The 20,279-nt window shown below is 39.9% G+C and overlaps 1 protein-coding gene across 3 annotated transcripts; it reads right to left on the reverse strand.

Moving 5' to 3' along the window:
• Positions 1-915: 915 nt before the first annotated feature.
• Positions 916-14,958, reverse strand: WEE1 (WEE1 G2 checkpoint kinase). Of its 3 annotated transcripts, none has more exons than XM_081540707.1 (11): positions 14,078-14,958; positions 12,428-12,633; positions 11,925-11,988; positions 11,308-11,480; positions 10,575-10,696; positions 7,006-7,152; positions 4,948-5,043; positions 4,775-4,860; positions 3,235-3,405; positions 2,997-3,142; positions 916-2,249 (listed from the first exon to the last, which is right to left on the reverse strand). In XM_081540707.1, exons 1-11 carry the CDS (start codon positions 14,651-14,653, stop codon positions 2,096-2,098), a joined length of 1,941 nt encoding a protein of 646 aa, XP_081396833.1. In that variant the 5' UTR covers positions 14,654-14,958; the 3' UTR covers positions 916-2,095. The 3 variants fall into 3 exon arrangements, with proteins under 3 accessions (XP_081396833.1, XP_081396834.1, XP_081396835.1); XM_081540708.1 differs by having other exon boundaries at positions 13,419-14,958; XM_081540709.1 differs by having other exon boundaries at positions 13,113-14,958.
• Positions 14,959-20,279: the final 5,321 nt, after the last annotated feature.

Genomic DNA, 20,279 nt, shown 5'->3' on the forward strand with positions numbered 1-20,279 from the left:
TGCAGAAATAAATGGACCCTAATGAAGAAATGATGTATGTACCCATGAGGAAAAAGCACAAGGATCTTGTGACATCTATTTTTACCTGCTTTTAAAGGCTTTCGCTACTAATTCTGTCAGAAAAAGATATGTATAATTAGCACTGTTAATCACTTAAATTTGCACCATCAATTCTAAAATCTAGTCCAGTTTAGTGAGTTAAAACCCTCCCCACTTCAAAACTCTCTTCTTCACTCAGTTCAAATTAAAGTTATAAGTCCTATCCATTATATTAACTTAGAGCTATTTTAAACTACATTATACATTTCTAGCAGATCAAATGCATAATGTGCAATATGATATAAAGATGTTATCTATAGTGACAAAAAACATTCAAGGTTGACGTGTAAATTTTTCTTAAATCTCAAAATGTAACTAATGTGGAATAAAATAAAAGTGAAAGTTACTCAGTTGTGCCCAACTCTTTGTGATCCCATGGACTATACATACAGTCCATGCAATTCTCCAGGCCAGAATACTGGAGTGGGTAGCCATTCCCTTCTCCAAAGGATCTTCCCAACCCAAGGATAGAACCCCTCTCCAGCGTTGGAGGCAGATTCTTTACCAGCTGAGCCACGAGGGGAGCCCAAGAATACTGGAATGGGTAGCCTATTCCTTCTCCAGGGCATCTTCCTGACCCAGGAATTGAACCGGGGTTTCCTACATTGCAGGCGGAGTCTTGACCAACTGAGCTACAAGGGACGCCCAGTGTGAACTAGAGCTCATCATTAAATCATGTTTCATACTCTATCAAAAATGTGTTCTCTGTCTTTAGTACTTTAAATACATTATATTCAACATTTTAAAATGTAGTGTTAAAAAAAAAATGTAGTGATAATAGAGATAAAATAGTAGAAAACAGGCACACAATGAAGGTAAGCTCAGAGTGACTTTTAATATGCCAATCAATGTTAATAAAACACAAGTCAAACAGACAAGTGCAAACATGTTTTAAAAGAAAATAGAAAAACAAACAGATTCTATTTTTTTTTTTTTTGCAATATCTGTTAGCCAGTATTATTAGTCAAATGGCTAATAACAGATAAAATATATTTTGTGAAAAGCTTGGGATAGTCAGAAGTCATTCTGGCATTTTGAACAGCTATATACAGTATCACCAAGATTAGTTTATATACACAAATATTGAAGAGAAACCGGGCAAAACATTTAAAAACAGACTAACAATACAATCAGGTACAAAACTTGGGTGGAAGGAGAAAACACTTTTTAAAAAGAGTCAGAGAAGGGTATTATCAGGAAAAAAGTACAAAACCAGTAATAATTATACTACATTAATACAGCATTCCAAAGGAGGGGAGGGAGGTGCATTTCTCCAATGCACTAGCTTCAACGTTCAAAGGAAAAACAAGGCAAATGGCTACTTTCATCAAGAGTAGCTATATATTTCACATAATTGTTTTAAAAAGAAAGCCTATTAACAACAATGATTGTTTAATGCTACAATTTTACAGCAAAGACAAAACTAAAATAGCAGCAAATTCACAAGGCAGTACTTCCACAGAATTGTCATTCCATGGTTCATGCAATGCCTACAAAGTGCTCCCAGTTGGATATACAAGTATAATTCACAATTTAGGAAAAAAAAAAGAAACATAAGATTGACACACAGGTACACTGTAAGCTGAGGAGTACTGAGTCTCTTAGCATTTCCCTTTTCAAAGGGAGAACAGGTATGTAATAAAGCCCTTGAGTCCTTTTTTTACAGATCACTACAGGAAAAGATACCTTTTATTACAATGCAACAGCAAACCATAAGCAGCACACCACCACAGTGGTTAACCCTGGAAAGGCTGGTGTAATATCCAACAGTGACTGACATCCTACAGAAGACAGACTGGTAAGACTAGACAAAGGCCTGATAAAGCACTGGTCAAAATACAGCTTTCAACTGTAATTCACAAATAGGTCCTAAAAGGTATTTCAGTAAAACTACTGACACCGATTGAAAAAGGAATTGCTAACTGGATTCTAGCAGTGATTTCAACCTAGCTTCCTCTTGTCACAGTTTTTTTGGGGGAGGTGGGTAATGAGTAGTTCAGTATATGGTAAGGCTGACAGAGCGGTTCATTTTCTTTCCAATAAGTCGAGATGTTCTATTACTCTGGGTGGTGGACCTGGTGGCCATCCGATCAGTGAAGAGTGCTCTTTCCTCGGCTGCAGCTTTTGCCATCTGGGCTTTCTTGAGTTCTCTAACAACATAAAAATAGGAAACAAGACTTTTCACCTACTGTATTAATCCCAGAAAGGGATCCTAAGAGGCCAAATACAAACTACATTATTAGTTGGGAGATTTTTGTGTGCCATCATTACTCCAAGATACAATTAAGGGGAGAAAAAAAGAAAATATTGTGAAAATCTATTGACATAGACAAAAGGAGAATTCTACTTCCTCTTTATATGAACTATGCTGGCTAACAAACTAATGGCAAAAGAACCTTTAAGTATTTCAAGTCAGTTTTATTAGGTTAGAATAAAAATGGTAGCAATAAAGCAAATGAATTAGATAAACACTCTAACCAGTTTTCCAAAAATGTCAAAGGTCATTCAGATCAAATGTGAAAATCATCTAACCTAATTGACATTAATTTCATCCTTTCATAAAAGTAAACAGAATATTTCGAGAATGTCATTTATGACAAGAGTTTGGAGAGAAAAAACTGATACCTGCTCATTTTAGCTTTTGGGACTATCTGGGCATAAGGATTATCACCACTTTCAAATATATGCAGGTTTAAAAATCTTTTAGGTCCACAATTTCAAAGTTTAGAAATAATGCCAATTTATAGGTCAAATAGCAAGGCAGAAGTCCCCAAACTTTAACCATATAAGATGCCAAGCCACTTTATTCTTCACTGATGAAAGAATAAATCATTTCTAATTAAAATCTGAGAATCAAAATAAGAAAGTAAAAACAAAACAAAAACCCCATCACTTACTTCTGCAAAAGTGAATTTTTGAACTTTTCAGCATTCAACTCTATTCGTAATTGTTCTGCACTCTTCCTCGAAGCAGACAGCAATACTGAATGCTTTACCAGTGCCATTGCTGAAGGTCTTCTCTCTGGATCTGGATGAATCATAACCTTAAAAAGAGAAGTAAAATTAACACAAAGATATGCAATTTAATAAAATATTGAACTGTTTCAATAAAGTGCTTCACATATAAAATGCTCACTTTTAGCAACTCTGTAAATTCTTGGGAAAGCACTTGTGGAATCCGAGGTAATCTACCCTGTCTAATTTCATGCCATTGGTCTCCATTTCTGGGAAGAGGCTCAGCACCAGCAGCACATACCACCGTGAGGGCAAGGGCAAAAATATCTGCTTTTGGTAGGTGGGTATAGTTCTGTAAAATTAAAGAAAAAAAAAAAGTTAAGGGAATATAAAGATGGCCAAAATAAAGTAAGATTACACCTCAATGATGATTTGGGTGAGAAATAAGACTAAATTAAAATGTCCAATGATACATTTAAATTTAGGACATAGTCAGAAAACAAGTTAAATTTGGGGGGATTATAATTTTTTTTAATGACAAAGTAATATATACTCTGGGGCTTTCCTGGTAACCAAATGGTACAGAATCTGCCTGACAATGCAGGAGACACAGGTTTAACCCCTGGGCCAGGAAGATCCCCCAGAGAAGGCAATGGCAACCCCTGCAGTATTCCTGCCTGGGAAATTCCATGGACAGAGGAGCCTAGTGGGCTACAGTCCATGGGGTTGCAAAGAGTAGGACACGACTGAAGCGACTAAACAACAATACACTTTGGGGTGGAATGGTAAACACATTTCTAAAAGTATTCAGGTTATTTCTAAAAGGCCTCCTCTTTATCACTAGCCTCACGCAACTCTCAGAAGAAACTCTACCTCTAGGGGCATTCATATGAAACTACAAACATCAACAAGTTAGAAATATGCATATACATATATGACACAAATATACATAAACAGAATAGTGTCATACAATTCATTTGTTCTAGTTATCTATTTCCATTCAAAACACTTATCAAGAAATATTTTATAACACTGTTTTTGAAATAGTATTATTAACTATGGGGCTTCCCAAATGGCTCAGATGGTTAAGAATCTGCCTGCAATCCAGGAGACCTGGGTTCAATCCCTGGGTCAGGAAGTTGTCCCCTGCAGAAGGAAATGGCAACCCACTCCAGTACTCTTGCCTGGAGAATTCTATGGACAGAGCAGCCTGGCAGGCTACGGTCTATGGGGTTGCAAAGAGTTGGACACGACTAAAGTGACTAACACACACTTTCACATTATTAACTGTATGCCATACTTTATTTAATCATTCCCTTATTGCTAAATATTAACATCATTCTCAATTTATTTGTATATGAATATTTCTTTAAGAGAGACTCCTAGAAATGGAAATTCTGGGTCAAAGGGGATGTGACTTTAAAACGTTGACAGATATTAACACTTTGATCTCTGAAAAGACATTGTCATTTTAATGTTTCACTAGTAATGCATGGAAACTTCTTTTTCACTGCAACCTCACCACTGTTGAATATGATAAATCTTTGCCTTTATTGACTTTTGCTAGATTAAATACCCCAACAAGCTAATATTTACATTTTCTATTTTGTATTACCTTTCTACTGGTTATTAGCTTAAAATTTCAGTACATCTGCATTTATAGTTTTCTAGCAGCTGATAATAAGTGTTACAAAGCAAATGGCTTAAAGAAGAAAAACTACCTCCTGTAAAACTTCATTTGCAAGAAAACGGCTATCACCCTCTTCAACTTGTGGACTACAGATCCTTGTTACATGCCCAAGGTCACCTAGAAGTATTAAAAAAAATACAGTCAAGAATTACAAGAAAACAGTCTCTCTCTATTTTAAGGAAATAATTTGGTTACTTTTCTTACCTATTTTAAACATAACTTTGTTGGATGCCCAGTCATCTTCATCTCCTTCTTCAGAGGCAGCATTTGGAATTGAAGTTCGAGATATGAAAATATTACCTGTCAAACAGTTATTAAGGTAAGCCATATTAACAATAGAATCAAACTTCACAAACAAGTCATACAACTGAATCATTCAGAAAGCACTTAAATATATAGACTATGTGTTCTATCCCAAACCCAGTGAGAATGAAAGGGGATTGTATTTTCTAGAAATACATTTTCTGGTCTAGCAGTGGTCCTTTAACATTTGAAAACCACTGCATTAGACTCTTGTCACCTACACATTGATCTTCAGCAGTTCTAATTACTCAGAAATAATACAAAGGGCAATTAACATACTAATTCGTGATGTTACTGAAGCACAAATTTTAATCTAATGCTACAAGGATGGTGTGAAAACAAGTCATGCAGTTATTGAATTTGGCTGACCATACAGCATCTACATCCCAAAGAGGTTTTGTGGTTCACTATTTCTGCTGTACACAAACTGTTTTTTCATCTAATTCAGGTAAGTTTATATTAACATAAGCTTCAGCAGCAAACTTTATTTTAGTAGTTTTATCAATGTTATATTCACTAGCGTCTTTTCAATTTACAAGACAACTTACTTTATGGGGATATTTGTAAATTTAAAACTTCACATGCCTTAATATTTTCAACTTTTGTACCTATAATGTAATGATCCCCATGTTTATATAACATTTAATACAAGCTATGAGTATGAGGAAACCTCAATGATCCACATTAATTGCAACCAGTTCAGACATAATTTTTCCTTTTTGAAAATGTTTTAATAAGTTGACATACAAAAATTCTTTGTATAATTCATATAATTAAGTTGTGAAAAATGATTTAAATCACACACATTTCCGTAGATTAAAAAAAGAACCTCAGTAATTCAATTTAAAAACACTCAGCCTAAAATGTTTACTTAAATCCATCAACCTTTTAGTTATAATTTCTAAATTAAAGGATAGATAAAGGAATTAGCTAAATGATGCAAGGAAGCAACCAGTCAAACCCAAAAGAAAGGAAATCTGGCAAGACAAGGCCTGTATTACTATTATTATTTAAGTAGGGGAAAAGTAAAATCTAGAAAAGAAAATGGATTTACCCTGATGTAATGCATGGTTCTGAAATGGACACTAGTTTGGATGAAGCAACTGCTAAGGACTTTGGTCAACTAGGAAAAATTTTAATATGATCTGGCTAGTAGATAATTATCGAAATGGAAAGGTAGAGACAGTGTCTTTTAAAAAAAGTTCTAAAACAGTATGTACCTTATGATGTTATTTTTGACAAGAGGGATTTGCACTAAAATGTTAGTGTAGGATTCACTTGCATCCTTTTTTAAATGCAAGATAATAAAAATGTATGTACCGTTTTGTTTTCTGAACAAAACAGTAATAACAATAACCCTCTTAGCTACACCAGCATTAATTTAAAAGTACGGATCTATACAGCCTAGTACAAGAGACAGGCTTTAAACATGAGTTCTTTCAGTCTCCCCATCAGTCCCACTCTAAGACTGTGGTTCCCATAAGATGCAGAACATTTTTTTTCAGCTTTTAGTAAAAATGAGCTTATTATTTCATTTCAGATCTTTTGGGGTAAAACAGGAAGAGGTGATGGGAAATGAAACAATACTACTGAGTGGGTCAAAAATCTTTTAAAACTAAAATGAAATGTACACACTGCTGTATTTAAAATGGATAACCAACAAAGGCCTACTGTACAGCACAGGGAACTCTGCTCAATGTTACGTGGCAGCCTAGATGGGAAGGGAGTTTGGGGGAGAATAGATACATGTATATGTACGGCAGAGTCCCTTTGCTGTCCACCTGAAACTATTACAACACTGTTAATCAGCGATACTCCAGTATAAAATAAAAAGTTAAAAAAAAAAAAACGAACAATGAAAAAACATAGTAAAATGTTTATGTTTCCGTATTGTTTTAATGAAGTCATTTATTCTCTAAAACCCTAAAGAATAAAGGTTAGAGGATCTGTAATACTTACTAGGCTTTATATCCATGTGAACCAAAGACATTGAATGAATATACCTCAAGCCCCGGCCAACTTGTAAAAGGAGATCCTTCAACTCTGCTTCTGTAAAGTAACTCATACTTCTGTAGTTTTCACTTATGGCATCGGCTAAACTTCCACCTAACAAACACAAGAAAAGTTAGAATTTTCTTCTTTTTGAAATATCATTTTTCTTTCATCTTTACTGTATGACTAGACGCAACCAAGAAAGTGACATTTTATAGGACCTATTCTCTTCTTGTGAAATCAAACCTGCTTGTGAAATCAAAATTGTATTTATTCTTTCAATAGCTAAAACACTCACATGTGTACAAACTATAATATAAAGTCTCTGTCTTATCAATACATACTCTAGCAACCCACCTGGTTCTCTTTCCCAGAGTAATATTATGAATTCTTTTCAACTCCTTTTTATACAAGCGATAACACATTTTCATTATCTTAAAGATAATGAAATTATAAAGAATTTTATAATATACAAAGACCACTCCTTTCTTAGGTATACAGAATCCCATTGCATAATTGAATGGTAATGCACTAACCAATCCCCTAATTGATGGACATTTAAAAATGATTTCCAAGCCTTTAATACTACAAACTATAGTCTCAGGATTCACACATATTTTGTTATTTCCTACAAACTGCTGGGTCAAATGGTATATACAGTGTAATATACACATGCATTGTGTGTATGAGACACTATTTTATTACATATAGGATAAATTCCTATAGCTGAGAGGGCCATTTCTATTTACCCTACAGAACAGCTTTGGGTTGGTTTTCACACTATCAATGCCAACACTTGATTGCCTCTGAAAGCTCACATAAAATACACTCAGTTCCTGATTTCAAAATGGCTAATACTTAAAAATCTGCTAGCATAAGCTTATGTAAATCTGGGGATTTGGAAGACAAATCTGGATGATTACACACACACAGAGTCCCCTTTAGAGAAGGCTGTACCAAATCACACTTTCATGCTTAATGTATGAGAATACCTATTTTCCCACATACATAACAACAGAGTCTACAAATTTTATAAGTAAAATCCAGTATCCTAGTATAGTTTTAATTTATACCACTCTTACTATGATTAAGAACAAATCTGCTTTTATAGAATCAAACCAATCAGCTAATTTGTTTATACTTTAAAAAACTTTAAGCTTATACTTCATAAGTTTTATTAAAACCTTTGTTTAATACTGTCTCAGAGGAAATGAGTTATGTTTAAAAAATAAACAAACTACTTCTGTTTAAAGCTTAGTTGGGAATAATAAACTCAGAAGCAAGGTAATAAAATCTAGGTCGATGATATACTACTCAGAAAGGGAGGTCCTATAATTTGAACGAGTCTAAACAGCAAAAACATCAAATGTGCTGTAAAAATAAAAGTAAATCACACACCTGGATAGTTTAGGATTAAGTATGTTCTCCGAACTTAATTTGTACAAATCCTGAACTGTGGGAAAAAGAGAGCTCTAGAAGGGAGCAGATCAATAAGCTTTTTGAGATATGTGAATCTGAAGTCCTAGATCAAGTTTACCAAGAAATAATATGGCTGGCTTTTTAATGGGTCTAGCAACTACAGCTAGGCCAGTTTCTTCTATCTTGCTACTGAAAGGGTAAGAAAGGTAAGAAGAGCAAACCATCCATCTGATATTTCAGGTTCTCCTCTGCTATCAATAAACATTTTTCTACACCTGCTTATCAAGAGTAGAAATTCCGTCTATCACCAAATCAAGAAAACAGGCTCAAAATGCAAACAACTGTTTGAGATAAAAAATCAGTTAAGATAAAGGATATCAGTTAATCAACACTACAAATGAATAACAGAATCTGTTCCTGTGAAACTACAGAAAAGGATCTAAAGACTAGGTCTATTAGGACATTCAAGGGTTTATGTGGAGAAAACGGTGGAAAACGGAAACAGAAGAGCTCACAAATACATCCAGATAGCCTCATTTTCTTTCATCTAAGCAAAAACACCATACAAAGAGGCTGTTCTATTTTACACAAGTCCATTTATTTTTTAAAAGTCCATATTCCTAACGTGCTTTAGACTGCTCTAAAATAATAAACTATTTCAAAAGATTATTTTATAATCTAACTTTATTACAGGACAAGGTCTTTGTAATCTGAGAGGGTTGCAAAACGGCTCATCCCCCTCACCCAAATCCCAGGCCCAAGCCAGTTATCTCAAAATCAACTAAATAACACAGCCATGTATTTCGTAGGTTGTTACAAAATTGTGATTTCTGGACTGTGGCTGACGGCAAGTCACATCAACAAGGTGAGAGAGAGAAACTAAAAGGAGATGGTGTCTAGCAAATACGGAGGAAAGAAGGTATTATGATCAAATTATACTATTAGTTAAGTGCAGTAACTAAAAAACGGAGGTTAAGCAACAGAATAGTCCACAAAGCCATAGGTGACAGCTGCATAAATATTTTGATGATATGAATAGAAACATTTCAAGAGATGTGTGAAACCAGCAGCAATGCTGCATACTGAGCAATTATATTTTTTCAAGGGTGTAGAATAAAATGACAACTCAGTGAGAAGTCAGGTATGAGAAATGAATTTTCTACATCTGTTTTGTTCATTATTTTCCAATACAGAAAACTTTATCTGCTACTTATACCACTTATTTATTCACAAGCTATGAAATGGCTAGTCTTAGGGGAAAAAACGAGAATCAACAAAAATAATCGCTACTCAAGTGTTCAATAAATTCTAAATTCTCTAATATTCACTGAAGATGTACAGAAATAAAAATCCATCATATACAAAATTTTAGGTGTTTAATAACAGATCTGTAAGAATCAGAAGTGAGGCCAGGCCTTTGGCAAAGATTTAATGAAAAAGGAAGGACCCAGAATGATTGTTGAAGGACCTGCTGAAATTCAAAACCATATAAAGGTCCAAAGTTAAACCTCTATAAATGCTTTTTTGAGGGAGGCAGGGAGGAAGGAAGGAGGCAGGCACAGCTAGGGAACTAAAGAGAATAACTCTTTACAGAAACATTTCAGTGGATTCTAGTGGTAAACGAAGGGTGGATAGATGGTAGGGAGAGCAAGATTCAACAAATGGCTGAATTTATATCAATGGAGAGTCACTGTCATTTTACAAGTAACCATTATCAGTTTCAGCAGCACACAAAATGAAATGCAAAGGGAAGGCTAGATACCAGGAGCTTGGCTTACTAACTACTATATCCCTCCCACACACTATGCTAAGTGCTAAGAATACCAAAATATATATGGCAAGGCTGCTATCCCCTCAAGAAAATCAGTTTAATTTGAGTAACAGACATACAAATAATATGCATGGTTCTACTATCTAGGTAGAAAGAACAAGGCTTTCAATCTTATCTTCCAGGTAAGAATAACTTGCACTTCAAATTTATGTCAGGCTTTTGATCTTTGAATTTATAACAGGTAAAAGGTATACAGAATTAGAGCAAGACTTTAGATAAAAAATAAATTATTTCCTTGGAGTTAGTTTTCTTGAGCTTATACATTTACAGGGGAACCATTACTCACCGTTACAATATTCATTCTGTATAAGCATATGATCATCTTCTGCCCATGCAGAGAAGTATCGAACTACATGAGAATGTTGCCCAAGCACCGCATGAGCATATACTTCTCTCAAAGCATTCTGCCTAGAAGTTTGAGATTAAGAGAATGTAAATCATTTTTATTTAAGATAAATTGAATTAATTTATCTGAAAGTTCATACAAGAATCTTGACTTCTGGATCTATCATTCATTATGCTGAAGAACAACTTGCTTAAGAAAGAGGGGATTAAAACTCTGTATGAGATTTTCCCAAAGGCTTCCATTAAAGAATCTGGAGTAGGAAATGGCAACTCACTCCAGTATTCTTGCCTGGCAAGAGGAGCCTGGTGGGCTACCGTCCATGGAGTTGTAAAGAATCAGACACGACTAAGCACACATCATGCCATCTAAGAATGTTAGAAAGAAGGAATCTTGCTGGCCCTACGATTCAGGAAAGATGAAATTCTACTCTACTGTGAATTCATGGATGCTACTAGAAATAGGAAATTTAAGTTAGGCTCCAAGATCAGATTCCTCATATTATTCTACCAAATCCAATAAAAACTAATGGCACAAAATGAAATGGATCTGATTTAAATCATTATAACTTCTCAAACATTAGAGATTAAATTCAGCGACTGACCACCTAAAACCTTAACATTTCTAACATCATACTGATGAACAAAGAGCAAAAGACAAAATCTTTAATACATACTCATCAACAGAGCCAGCCAATGGCTTTTTTGATCGCTTTATGGCATAAACGCATCCATCCAGCCTCTTCACACATTTAAACACAGAACCAAATTCTCCAGAACCAATCTTCTCTAGCTCATGAAATTCTGTTGTATACCGAGACTTCATATTGCTTTCAGTAATTGTAATTCTCTGTAATAAAAAGTGTATCCATATATATATAAAATATAAAGGTACGAAAGTGATTTTTTCACTAAGGTGATAACACTGAAATTTAAAGATTTTATCTTATGTTTTAATGCTTATTTAACATGTATATATGGATTTTCCCTGTGGCTCAGTTGGTAAGGAATCTGCCTGCAATGCAGGAGGACCTGGGTTCAATCCCTGGGTCAGGAAGATGCCCTGGAGAAGCAAATGGCAACCCACTCCAGTATTCTTTCCTGGAGAATTCCATGGATAGAAGAGCCGGGCAAGCTATATAGTCCATGGGGTTGCAAAGAGTCAGACATGACTGAGTGGCTTTAAATTTCAACATGTATATATGGTAGCTTGTTAAGTAGAAAACAAATATCAAAAACAGTAAAAAGAAAATTTTTTAAAAAACCAATAAAAAGGAAATCAAAAGCTACTGACTTTAGCAGGTCTTGTTTCATCTTCAAACTCATAATCACTGGCTTCCATGTCTTCACCACAGGAACTGAAAAATATTATTTTTTCTATCAATATATTTGACAGATCCATCAACTAGAGACCCAAAACTATCTGATATATAGCAAAATGAAAATTTAATGAATGAAAACCGAAAAGAAAGCATTTACTTTTGTAATGACAAGATACAGCCCAAGTGATGAAAATGTTGTTCGTGTTTAGAGATACCAACACCACCACTCATATCAAAATTAAAGCCTTTCTAAATCAACTTTCTCTGCTTGCCTCATTTTGACACCAGCAGATTTACTAGAATTTATCTAGACTTTCTTTCCTTTCCCACACCACTGATTACTGAAAATTGCTAGTAATGGAGAAAATTCTCAGCCCATAAACTTCCAAATCATTTGGTTGAAATTAAATTTTAAGTATGCCAAACCAGTCTTGGGTGGTTGAGGAACCAAACTGTTGAAAAATAAATAACTTACTCATTCCAATATGCTCTCTTTCTTCTACGACACTGTCCTGAGGAATGCAGTAAAAGAGAATCTGGAGTAAAAGGATTAATATTCACTTGAGGAGTCTGTCGAACGTCAAATTCCCTTTTTCCTGATTTTTCTGTATCCATGAATAGAGAGCCACCTCGGAGTTTAACAGAACTGGAATCGATTCCTCGAGCTTTGGAGAGCAAACTCTAGGAGAGGAAAAGAAATGCTTAGGATCCAAGAGCTATAGCCTTCTTAACCTAATTTTCAACAAGTCTTACTCCTGGCTGAATGTGTAGGTCAAAGCAACACACCAACCCTTGTTCTCTTTCAAGCAAAATAGACAGTGGTTTACTTAGGAGCCTGAAGCTGGATACTAACCACCTTTCCTGAAAAAGTCAAGTAAAACAGGTCTCTAACCCTAAAAAGAATATGAATGAAAACTAAAATTAAGTTCACTCTAGGAACTAAAAGTTAAGAAACCTTTCAATCCATCTAAAAATAGAAAGCATTCTGGGAGTTCCATAAAAGCTCCCCTCCCCCATCCAAGTAGGGCTTTGAAAGCCACCTCCATAGAGCTCCTCCCCTCACTTCCAGACTTGCCTTGGGCAAGTCGGCCAATAAACAGTAAGGCACAAAAAGCACACATCTCCTGAGGTTTACGACTAGTAACCGTACTGAAACTCACCTTGAAAGGTATATTTTCCACATTAATCTTTTAAGTTCGATACTGTCTGAATTTCGGGAAGTGTCTGCTTTAAAATTTGCTGTTACTTCTAAAGTTCTACAAGTGGTAATCTGCATACTCACTTGCCACTCAACACACAGGTGCTGAATACCTACTTCTTGAAGAGACATTATCAATGGTATGAAAGCCTGAGGGTCCAGGCGACAATATCCACGCAGGTTTTTAACAGCTGTACGTTCCTAATCTAGACACTTCGGCTGATCAACCCTGGGAACTGCAAACCCAAGGGTGTAAACAAAAGCTTACCAAATAAAATATTCTTTCCGGAAAGAGGCTTAAACGCTACCCCGAGTTATGTAAGAGCCTTTTTAAGACTGTAAATACTTGAAGGCCAGCCTTTTCTCCCAAGTCGAAGCGCAGTCTCCCTCCGTATCTCAAACTTTCCCCCAAAAGGCCACCTGATACGAAACGATAAGTGCATTTTTTTTTTAACCGAACTCCTGAGCGCGCCGCCCAAATTACAGGACTGATCACTGCGTTTAAAAGGCACCAGATGGCTGCGGCGCTGAGGAGTGTCAGATGGCCGGGCCAGCACCACTGGAGCATCCTTCCAAACCGCGTTATCGGTGCCACACTCCCGCCTGCCACGCTCGGGGCCGCCCCGACTCGGCGGGCGTTAAATCGTCAGCCACCTGGACGGCGCCGATCAGCCCCTTTGAAAGATGAAGAAGTTCCAGACGAGGCCCATTGTTCAGTTACATAATCTTAACGGACAACTGCTGGGCAGGGCCCAAAAAAGGGGCTGCCAACTTTTTTGTTACGGCGCCGGAGAGCGAGCGGGGGTGAGGCCGGGCGGTTATGTAACCGAACACGAGCAGCGCCGCGCTCCGCTCCCGGCGCCGCGGCCTTTTTAAAAGGCTGGGCCGGCGCGGGCTCTGAGCGCCCCGGCGGCCACGTCCTCTCACCTTGGGGGTGTGCGGCGTGTCGAAGAGCCGCAGCTTACGGAAGGTCTTGTGGGGCGGGGTGCCCGGGTAGTCCGGCAGCGGCGAGCAGGCGCCCTCTCCGGCCCCGCGCGTCCCGCAGCCCCGCGGCGACGCATCCCCCGGGCCGCCGCAGCGCACTGGCGAGAACGAGCTGCCCAGAAAGTAGGGAGCCGCCGGCGACTTGACCGGCGACGAGGAGCCGAAGCCCTCCTCCTCCCACGAGTCGCCCTCGGCCCCGCCGCCAGCCGCGTCCGCGCCGGGGCAGGCGCCCCGCAGCTGCATGTCCTCCTCCAGCTCCCCCGGGCTGCCGGGGATTGTGCCTGGAGAGCGACGGCGCTCGGGCCCGGGCTCTGTGGGGCTCCTCGCAGGCGGCAGCGGCGAGTCGGGCTCCTGAAAAGCCGAGTCCTCCCCGGTGCTGTGGCCGCTGCCTTCTTCCTCCTCTTCTTCCTCCTCCTCCTCACAGTCGCTGCAGGGCGAGAAGATCAGCTTCTGCCGCAAGGTGCAGGAGGCCGCGGCGCGGCGGGGCGGCGGCGGCTGCTGCCGGCTCAGGAAGCTCATCGCGCCCCTGGGGCCGGGGCGGAGGACCGGAGAACCTGAGCCCGCGGAGTCCAGGGCTGGCCGACCCAGGGGGCGGGTCCGCCACGTGCGACTGGGCGCGCCCGGTGGCCGCGGCGGCGGCGGGCCTGCGCGGCGGCGGCGGCGAACGACGGCTCCGGGACGCTCTGGGCGGCGGCCGGCGGAGGAGGCGGCAGCGCGGACTGTCCGGGAGAGGCGGGGCGGCCCGGGCGCCGAGTCTGGGGTCTCCGCAGGTCCAGCCGCAGGTTCGGGTTCCGCGGCTTCCCGCGACCGTTAACCACGTGAGTGCCCAGTCCACCAATCCCCGCCCAGCCTAGGGTTTGAAAAAAATGGAGGGCGCGACGTAGCCCGCTGGGGAGGGATCAGCTACGCGATTTTGGCGCGAACTCGCTGGCTCCGCCCCTCCCTCTCGGCGCCGGGCCTGGCCAGGGCGGGCGCGGCGCCGCGGGCCTATGAGCGAGCTGGATGCTTGGGAGCTGGGACTGGCGCCTCCTGGACTGGGCCGGGCAGGGGACCCTAGGCGGCCCTCTGGGAGGGGCGAAGGCTGAGGGCTGAACGCGGCCGAGCCGAGCGCCAGCCTGGACACTACATTCTCGGCGCCCTTCTGACTCCTCGGAGTGTGGAGTTGGACTGGCGGCTGGAGAGGGCCTCAGAGTCCCTGCGGGTCAAGGCGAGCAGGAGGCCGCCGTGGCCCTTGGTTGCTCCCCGGGGAGACTGATCTTAACGTCCCGCATCCCTTTGGTTCCGGCCCTTGGGGCGCATTAGCGTGGCTAAGGGGAGTTAGGTTCCCGAGTCGAGGTCTGAGCCAGGAATGGTAACTCCGGCCTCTGGACCGAAGTGTGTGCAAATGGGTTAGGCCGACACCAAAGTCAGAGGAGATGGAGGAGATGGACACGACTGAGCGACTGAACTGACTGAAAGTCAGGAGGAGGAGACTCGAGTTCTCAGGCTAGGTCCCTGGCTGCAGGGCTGACTCTGAGCCTCTGATTCCCTCCAGAGAGGCTGTTATGGGCCAGGGTGTCTGCAGCGAGGGGAGCGCCCCCAAACCGTGGTCCTCTTTGCCATCCCCGCTCCCCCCCAACCCCACTCGTTCGCAGTAAATAAAGCAGCTCCACACTGGGCCCTAAGCACAAAACCAAGTGCCCACCACGCGGCCACGGTGTTTATATTTGTTTGCCAGCACGTGGGCAAGTGTTGGCAAAACAGATCGGCTTAGCTTGCTGCAAACTTCAACTTCAAAGCAACTTGAGAAAAAATTTCTCTAGTACTCCCGTCAAATTGTGATTTATCCGTCCTTTATTGTGGAAAACAGAAGTTTCTGACAATTTTTTCAGTTGTAACCTCCTAATGAATCTTCTTCCTTCTTGTATTGTTTTTTTCTCCGTTTTGTTTTTTATTCTTTAGGATACATTCAGAAGTTGGAATTACTGTGTCAAAGTATATAAACTGCCAAACTGCCCTCCAGAAAAAAAAAATTACATTCTCACTGGCAGTGGATTACAGTACACTCATTGAGAATTCTGGACATCAGGGAGTATTTAATGTTTGTTGATGTAATTTTGTTGTTTTGATTCATATCACTGGACAGTTTTCATGGGCTTGTGGCATTTCATGAATATTAACACTTGACCATACATGCTGTTCTAACACTTTTCAAAAGTTAAACTTAAGCTGGGTTTTTAATAATGGAAACACATCTTAGTATTTATCACATGGGAAATTCCCTGAGATTACATAACTGAAGATGCAGTGAAGAGTAAACAGTCATTTTCTCCAAATATTTGCTGATTTTTTTTGTGTGTCTTAATCCAAACTTAATTTTAAGTTCAGAGGACAGGAACTCAACTATTTTGTATGTTTCAAGGAGTGGCATTCTCTGAAAAGCCAAGGAGTGGTTTTTAGCACCCTCCCAAATGGCAACCCACTCTAGTATTCTTGCCTGGAGAATTCCATGGACAGAGGAGCCTGGTGGGCTACAGTCCATGGGGTTGCAAAGAATTGGATATGACTGAACTGAGTTAGCACTCCAACACCTCTTCTCTCCTAGTGAGAAATATAAATTCTTTGATATGGATAGTTGACATTTTCTCAATTTCATGTGAAGTATAAATAAAAATAACTATAAAATTTCTACTCTTTGTTGATCTGTAACATGAGTTGTATGTAAAGCGATGTGCTTCCTAAACACCTCTGCCCCCTAGATTTTTGCCCCAAGCCTCTCCTATATAAAGAATTCTTTATCTGCTGTTTCTACACATGCAAACTCATGCTGCCTCCCACCCTCTTCACTCTTTCACAACATCCTGCTTCATTTCCTTAACAGGCTTTTATCTATCTCAGAGTGTGTTGATTGTTTACTACTATTCTGTTCTAGAAAATGAGGTCCTTGAGTATAGGGACCTTTCCTTTTGCAGTATTCTGATATGGCTTCCGTTCAGTTGCTCAGTCATGTCCAACTATTTGCGACCCTGTGGACTGCAGCATGCCAGGCCTCCCTGTCCATCACCAACTCCCAGAGTTTACTCAAACTCATGTCCATTGAGTTGGTGATGCCATCCAACCATCTTATCCTCTGTCGTCCCCTTCTTCTCCTGCCTTCAATCTTTCCCAGCATCAGGGTCTTTTCTAATGAATCAGTTCTTCGCATCAGGTGGCCAAAGTATTGGAGCTTCAGCTTCAGTGAATATTCAGGACTGATTTCCTTTAGGATGGACTGGTTGGATCTCCTTGCAGTGCAAGGGACTCTCAAGAGTCTTCTCCAATGACACAGTTCAAAAGCATCAATTCTTTGGCGCTCAGCTTTCTTTATGGTCCAACTCTCACATCCATACATGACTACTGGAAAAACCATAGCTTTGACTATGTGGACATTTGTCGGCAAAGTAAATGATACGGCTCAGGTGCTCAGTATCTTCTGAGTGATAATAGGACCCCTACTTACACATTTATTGATTGGTTTATCTCTCAATATTATTAGTTCAAATGGTACAGAAGTCTCCCACTTAACCTTGCAATCCCCTGCCCAAGTCCCCTTCCTGGAGGTAAAAACTCTTCTAATATTCTTTGTCAACTCTTAACCTTGCCACCTCTCTGCTTCCCTAAACTGGGATGTTCTTAAAATCAACTGGGGCAAAAAGGGCGTGGGTTCCCAATGGGAAGGGAAGATTTCTTGGTTCATACCCAGGTCCTCACACAGAATAGGAGAGGTAAATTCCCACCAAATGTATAGAATGACTGAGGGAAAGACGGAATTTTTTTTTTTTTAAGTATTGTTAAAAGCAATACTCAGGGCAAGAACTCTTTGACTTTCTCCACTTCCATGTAAAATAGATGTTCCCCGCTCCAGACTTTCCACCACACCCTGCATGGACTATTTAACACCCTTTGTTTACTTGTCTGGCTTCTCTCCCAACCAGGGCTGAGATCAAGTTTTATTTATCTTTAGAGCTGCAGAAACCAGCAATGTGCCCTGGCCCCAAAGAAGGTGCTTAATAAATGTTTCTGGAATAATTAAAATGTAGTGTTCTTTAAAAAACGGAAGTGCCAAAATGAGTAAGAAACCTGGTCCCTGCCTCCTGCAGCTGAGAACATGGCACAATGTTATGGGTTTAACTGCAGCAATATCCTAACTGAAATTCTAAATGATTGTTCCGATTTTTTAAATTTCATGCTCTTCAGAGTACAGCACTCACTGTACTGAGAGACAAGGTTACGCCCACCTGCCCCAGGGCATATCTAATTCAAATTTCCTGCCCTTACCCTACCCTGTGTTGTTTTTAACTGTAATGTTACTAGGCAGCTTTTGCATCCTGTGGTAATGTTGTAATAACAGTAAAAATTATGCCTCTGGGAGAACAAACTTAACCTGTTTCTCTCCTTTACACTGATGATTTAGCAAGTAAAAGACTTTCATTCCACTGTTGTTGGCCCATTGACCTGCCTTAGCAGCAAAATAAGTCTCCTGCCCTGGAAATTTATAATTGAGAGTCCTAAATCACCTTCTCAAATACTTTTAATATATACAGCACATAAATATATGTGCATATTCTCGTAAACATAAGCCATGAACTTTTGAATGAAAGGTCATTGAGAACTAGGAACTAATTTTTCACAGTGATGTAAAGTCTAGGAATGTTTCTTAAGACTAGCCTGCTTTTACCCACAGCTGAATCCTTTCTAGCTTATGCTTTCTATTCTGGAGAAATAACTTTTTCTAAAGACAAGCCTACTGTTTTCACTTAAAAACCAAATAATATGCTTGAAAAATTCAACTGTCTTTCTTCATCCTCCTGATGTCTGTACCTATCCTCTTCTGCTGGTTCTCTCAGCAAACTTCACTTCACTTCAACCCAGCTCTAACTGTTACCAACTGCCGTTTGGCTCCAGAATCCAGTTCTCAGGCTAGAGTGTGATACCCCTACCCCTGCTCCCATTTTACTTCTCAAGTGTAGTTTAGATTTCTGTACGTTGTCAACTTGCCTTAATACCCTCTGATGGATGACATTGTTTGACCATTTCACCACGTGTTCATCAGCTCACTCTGATACAGAATAATCAAATCCAGTTCCTCCTTAGTTGTTCAACAGATTAAATGGGAGACTAGCATTGTCCCTTACAAATAGTGTTCAATAAATCTTGTGTGTACTTTTAATTATAGCAATTTTTTTTAGAGATTTTTTTTTTATGTGGACCATTTTTTATAGTCTTTATTGGCTTTGTGACAATATTGCTTCTGTTTTTATGTGTTGGTGTTTTGGCCACGAGGCATGTGGGATCTTAGCTCCCCAACCAGGGATTGAATCTGTGCCCCCTGCATTGGAAGGCAAGGTCTTAACTATTGGACTGCCAGGGAAGTCCTTAATTACAGCATTGTTATTTGAGAATAATCATACTTGTTAATGGCTTTAATCAGTAAATGCAGCCTGTGGTTCCTGGTGTCCTCAAAATAAGTTTGCCTAACATGAAACTTAGGACTTCCCTGGTGGCTCAGAGGGTAAAGAATCCGCCTGCAACCTGGGTGACCTGGGTTCGATCCCTGGGTTGGGAAGGTCCCCTGGTGGAGGGCATGGCAACTCACTCAAGTATTCTTGCCTGGAGAATCCCCACGGACAGAGGAGCCTGCCAGGCTACAGTCCATGGGGTCGAAAAGAGTCAGACATGACTGAGAGACTAAACACACAATGTGAATAAACAGTTAAGTCTGTGTACAGCCAGTGAGGATGATCAAATCAGAACAGAGATAGTATTAATAAGAACTTGAAAAGTATAGCTAGGAAAGAGTGACCAGTTGAAAGCTTGTATTTTAATGGAATGAACATACTTTATTTTCGTGTCTAACTAATCTTTAAGGATTACCAACATACTCTTTTCATTTATCATTCTAACATTTATGCAAGATCAAGAGCAGATTCCATTACATACAATTATATCAATTATATAGATTATGTACGAAAATTTTGAGGATCTAAAATTCTCATTGAGTTTGTATTTGGGGATTTCAACACTGAAAGACTGTGCTAGGGTGCTTAAAAGTTGTATCTGGGGAATTCCCTGGTGGTCCAGTGGTTAACACTCCAAGCTTCCACTGCAGGAGGCACAATCCTTGACC

Source organism: Giraffa tippelskirchi, chromosome 11, assembly GCF_054371585.1.
Source record: "Giraffa tippelskirchi isolate mGirTip1 chromosome 11, T2T-mGirTip1v1.2.pri, whole genome shotgun sequence".
In the NCBI taxonomy this organism is placed as follows: Eukaryota; Metazoa; Chordata; class Mammalia; order Artiodactyla; family Giraffidae; genus Giraffa; species Giraffa tippelskirchi.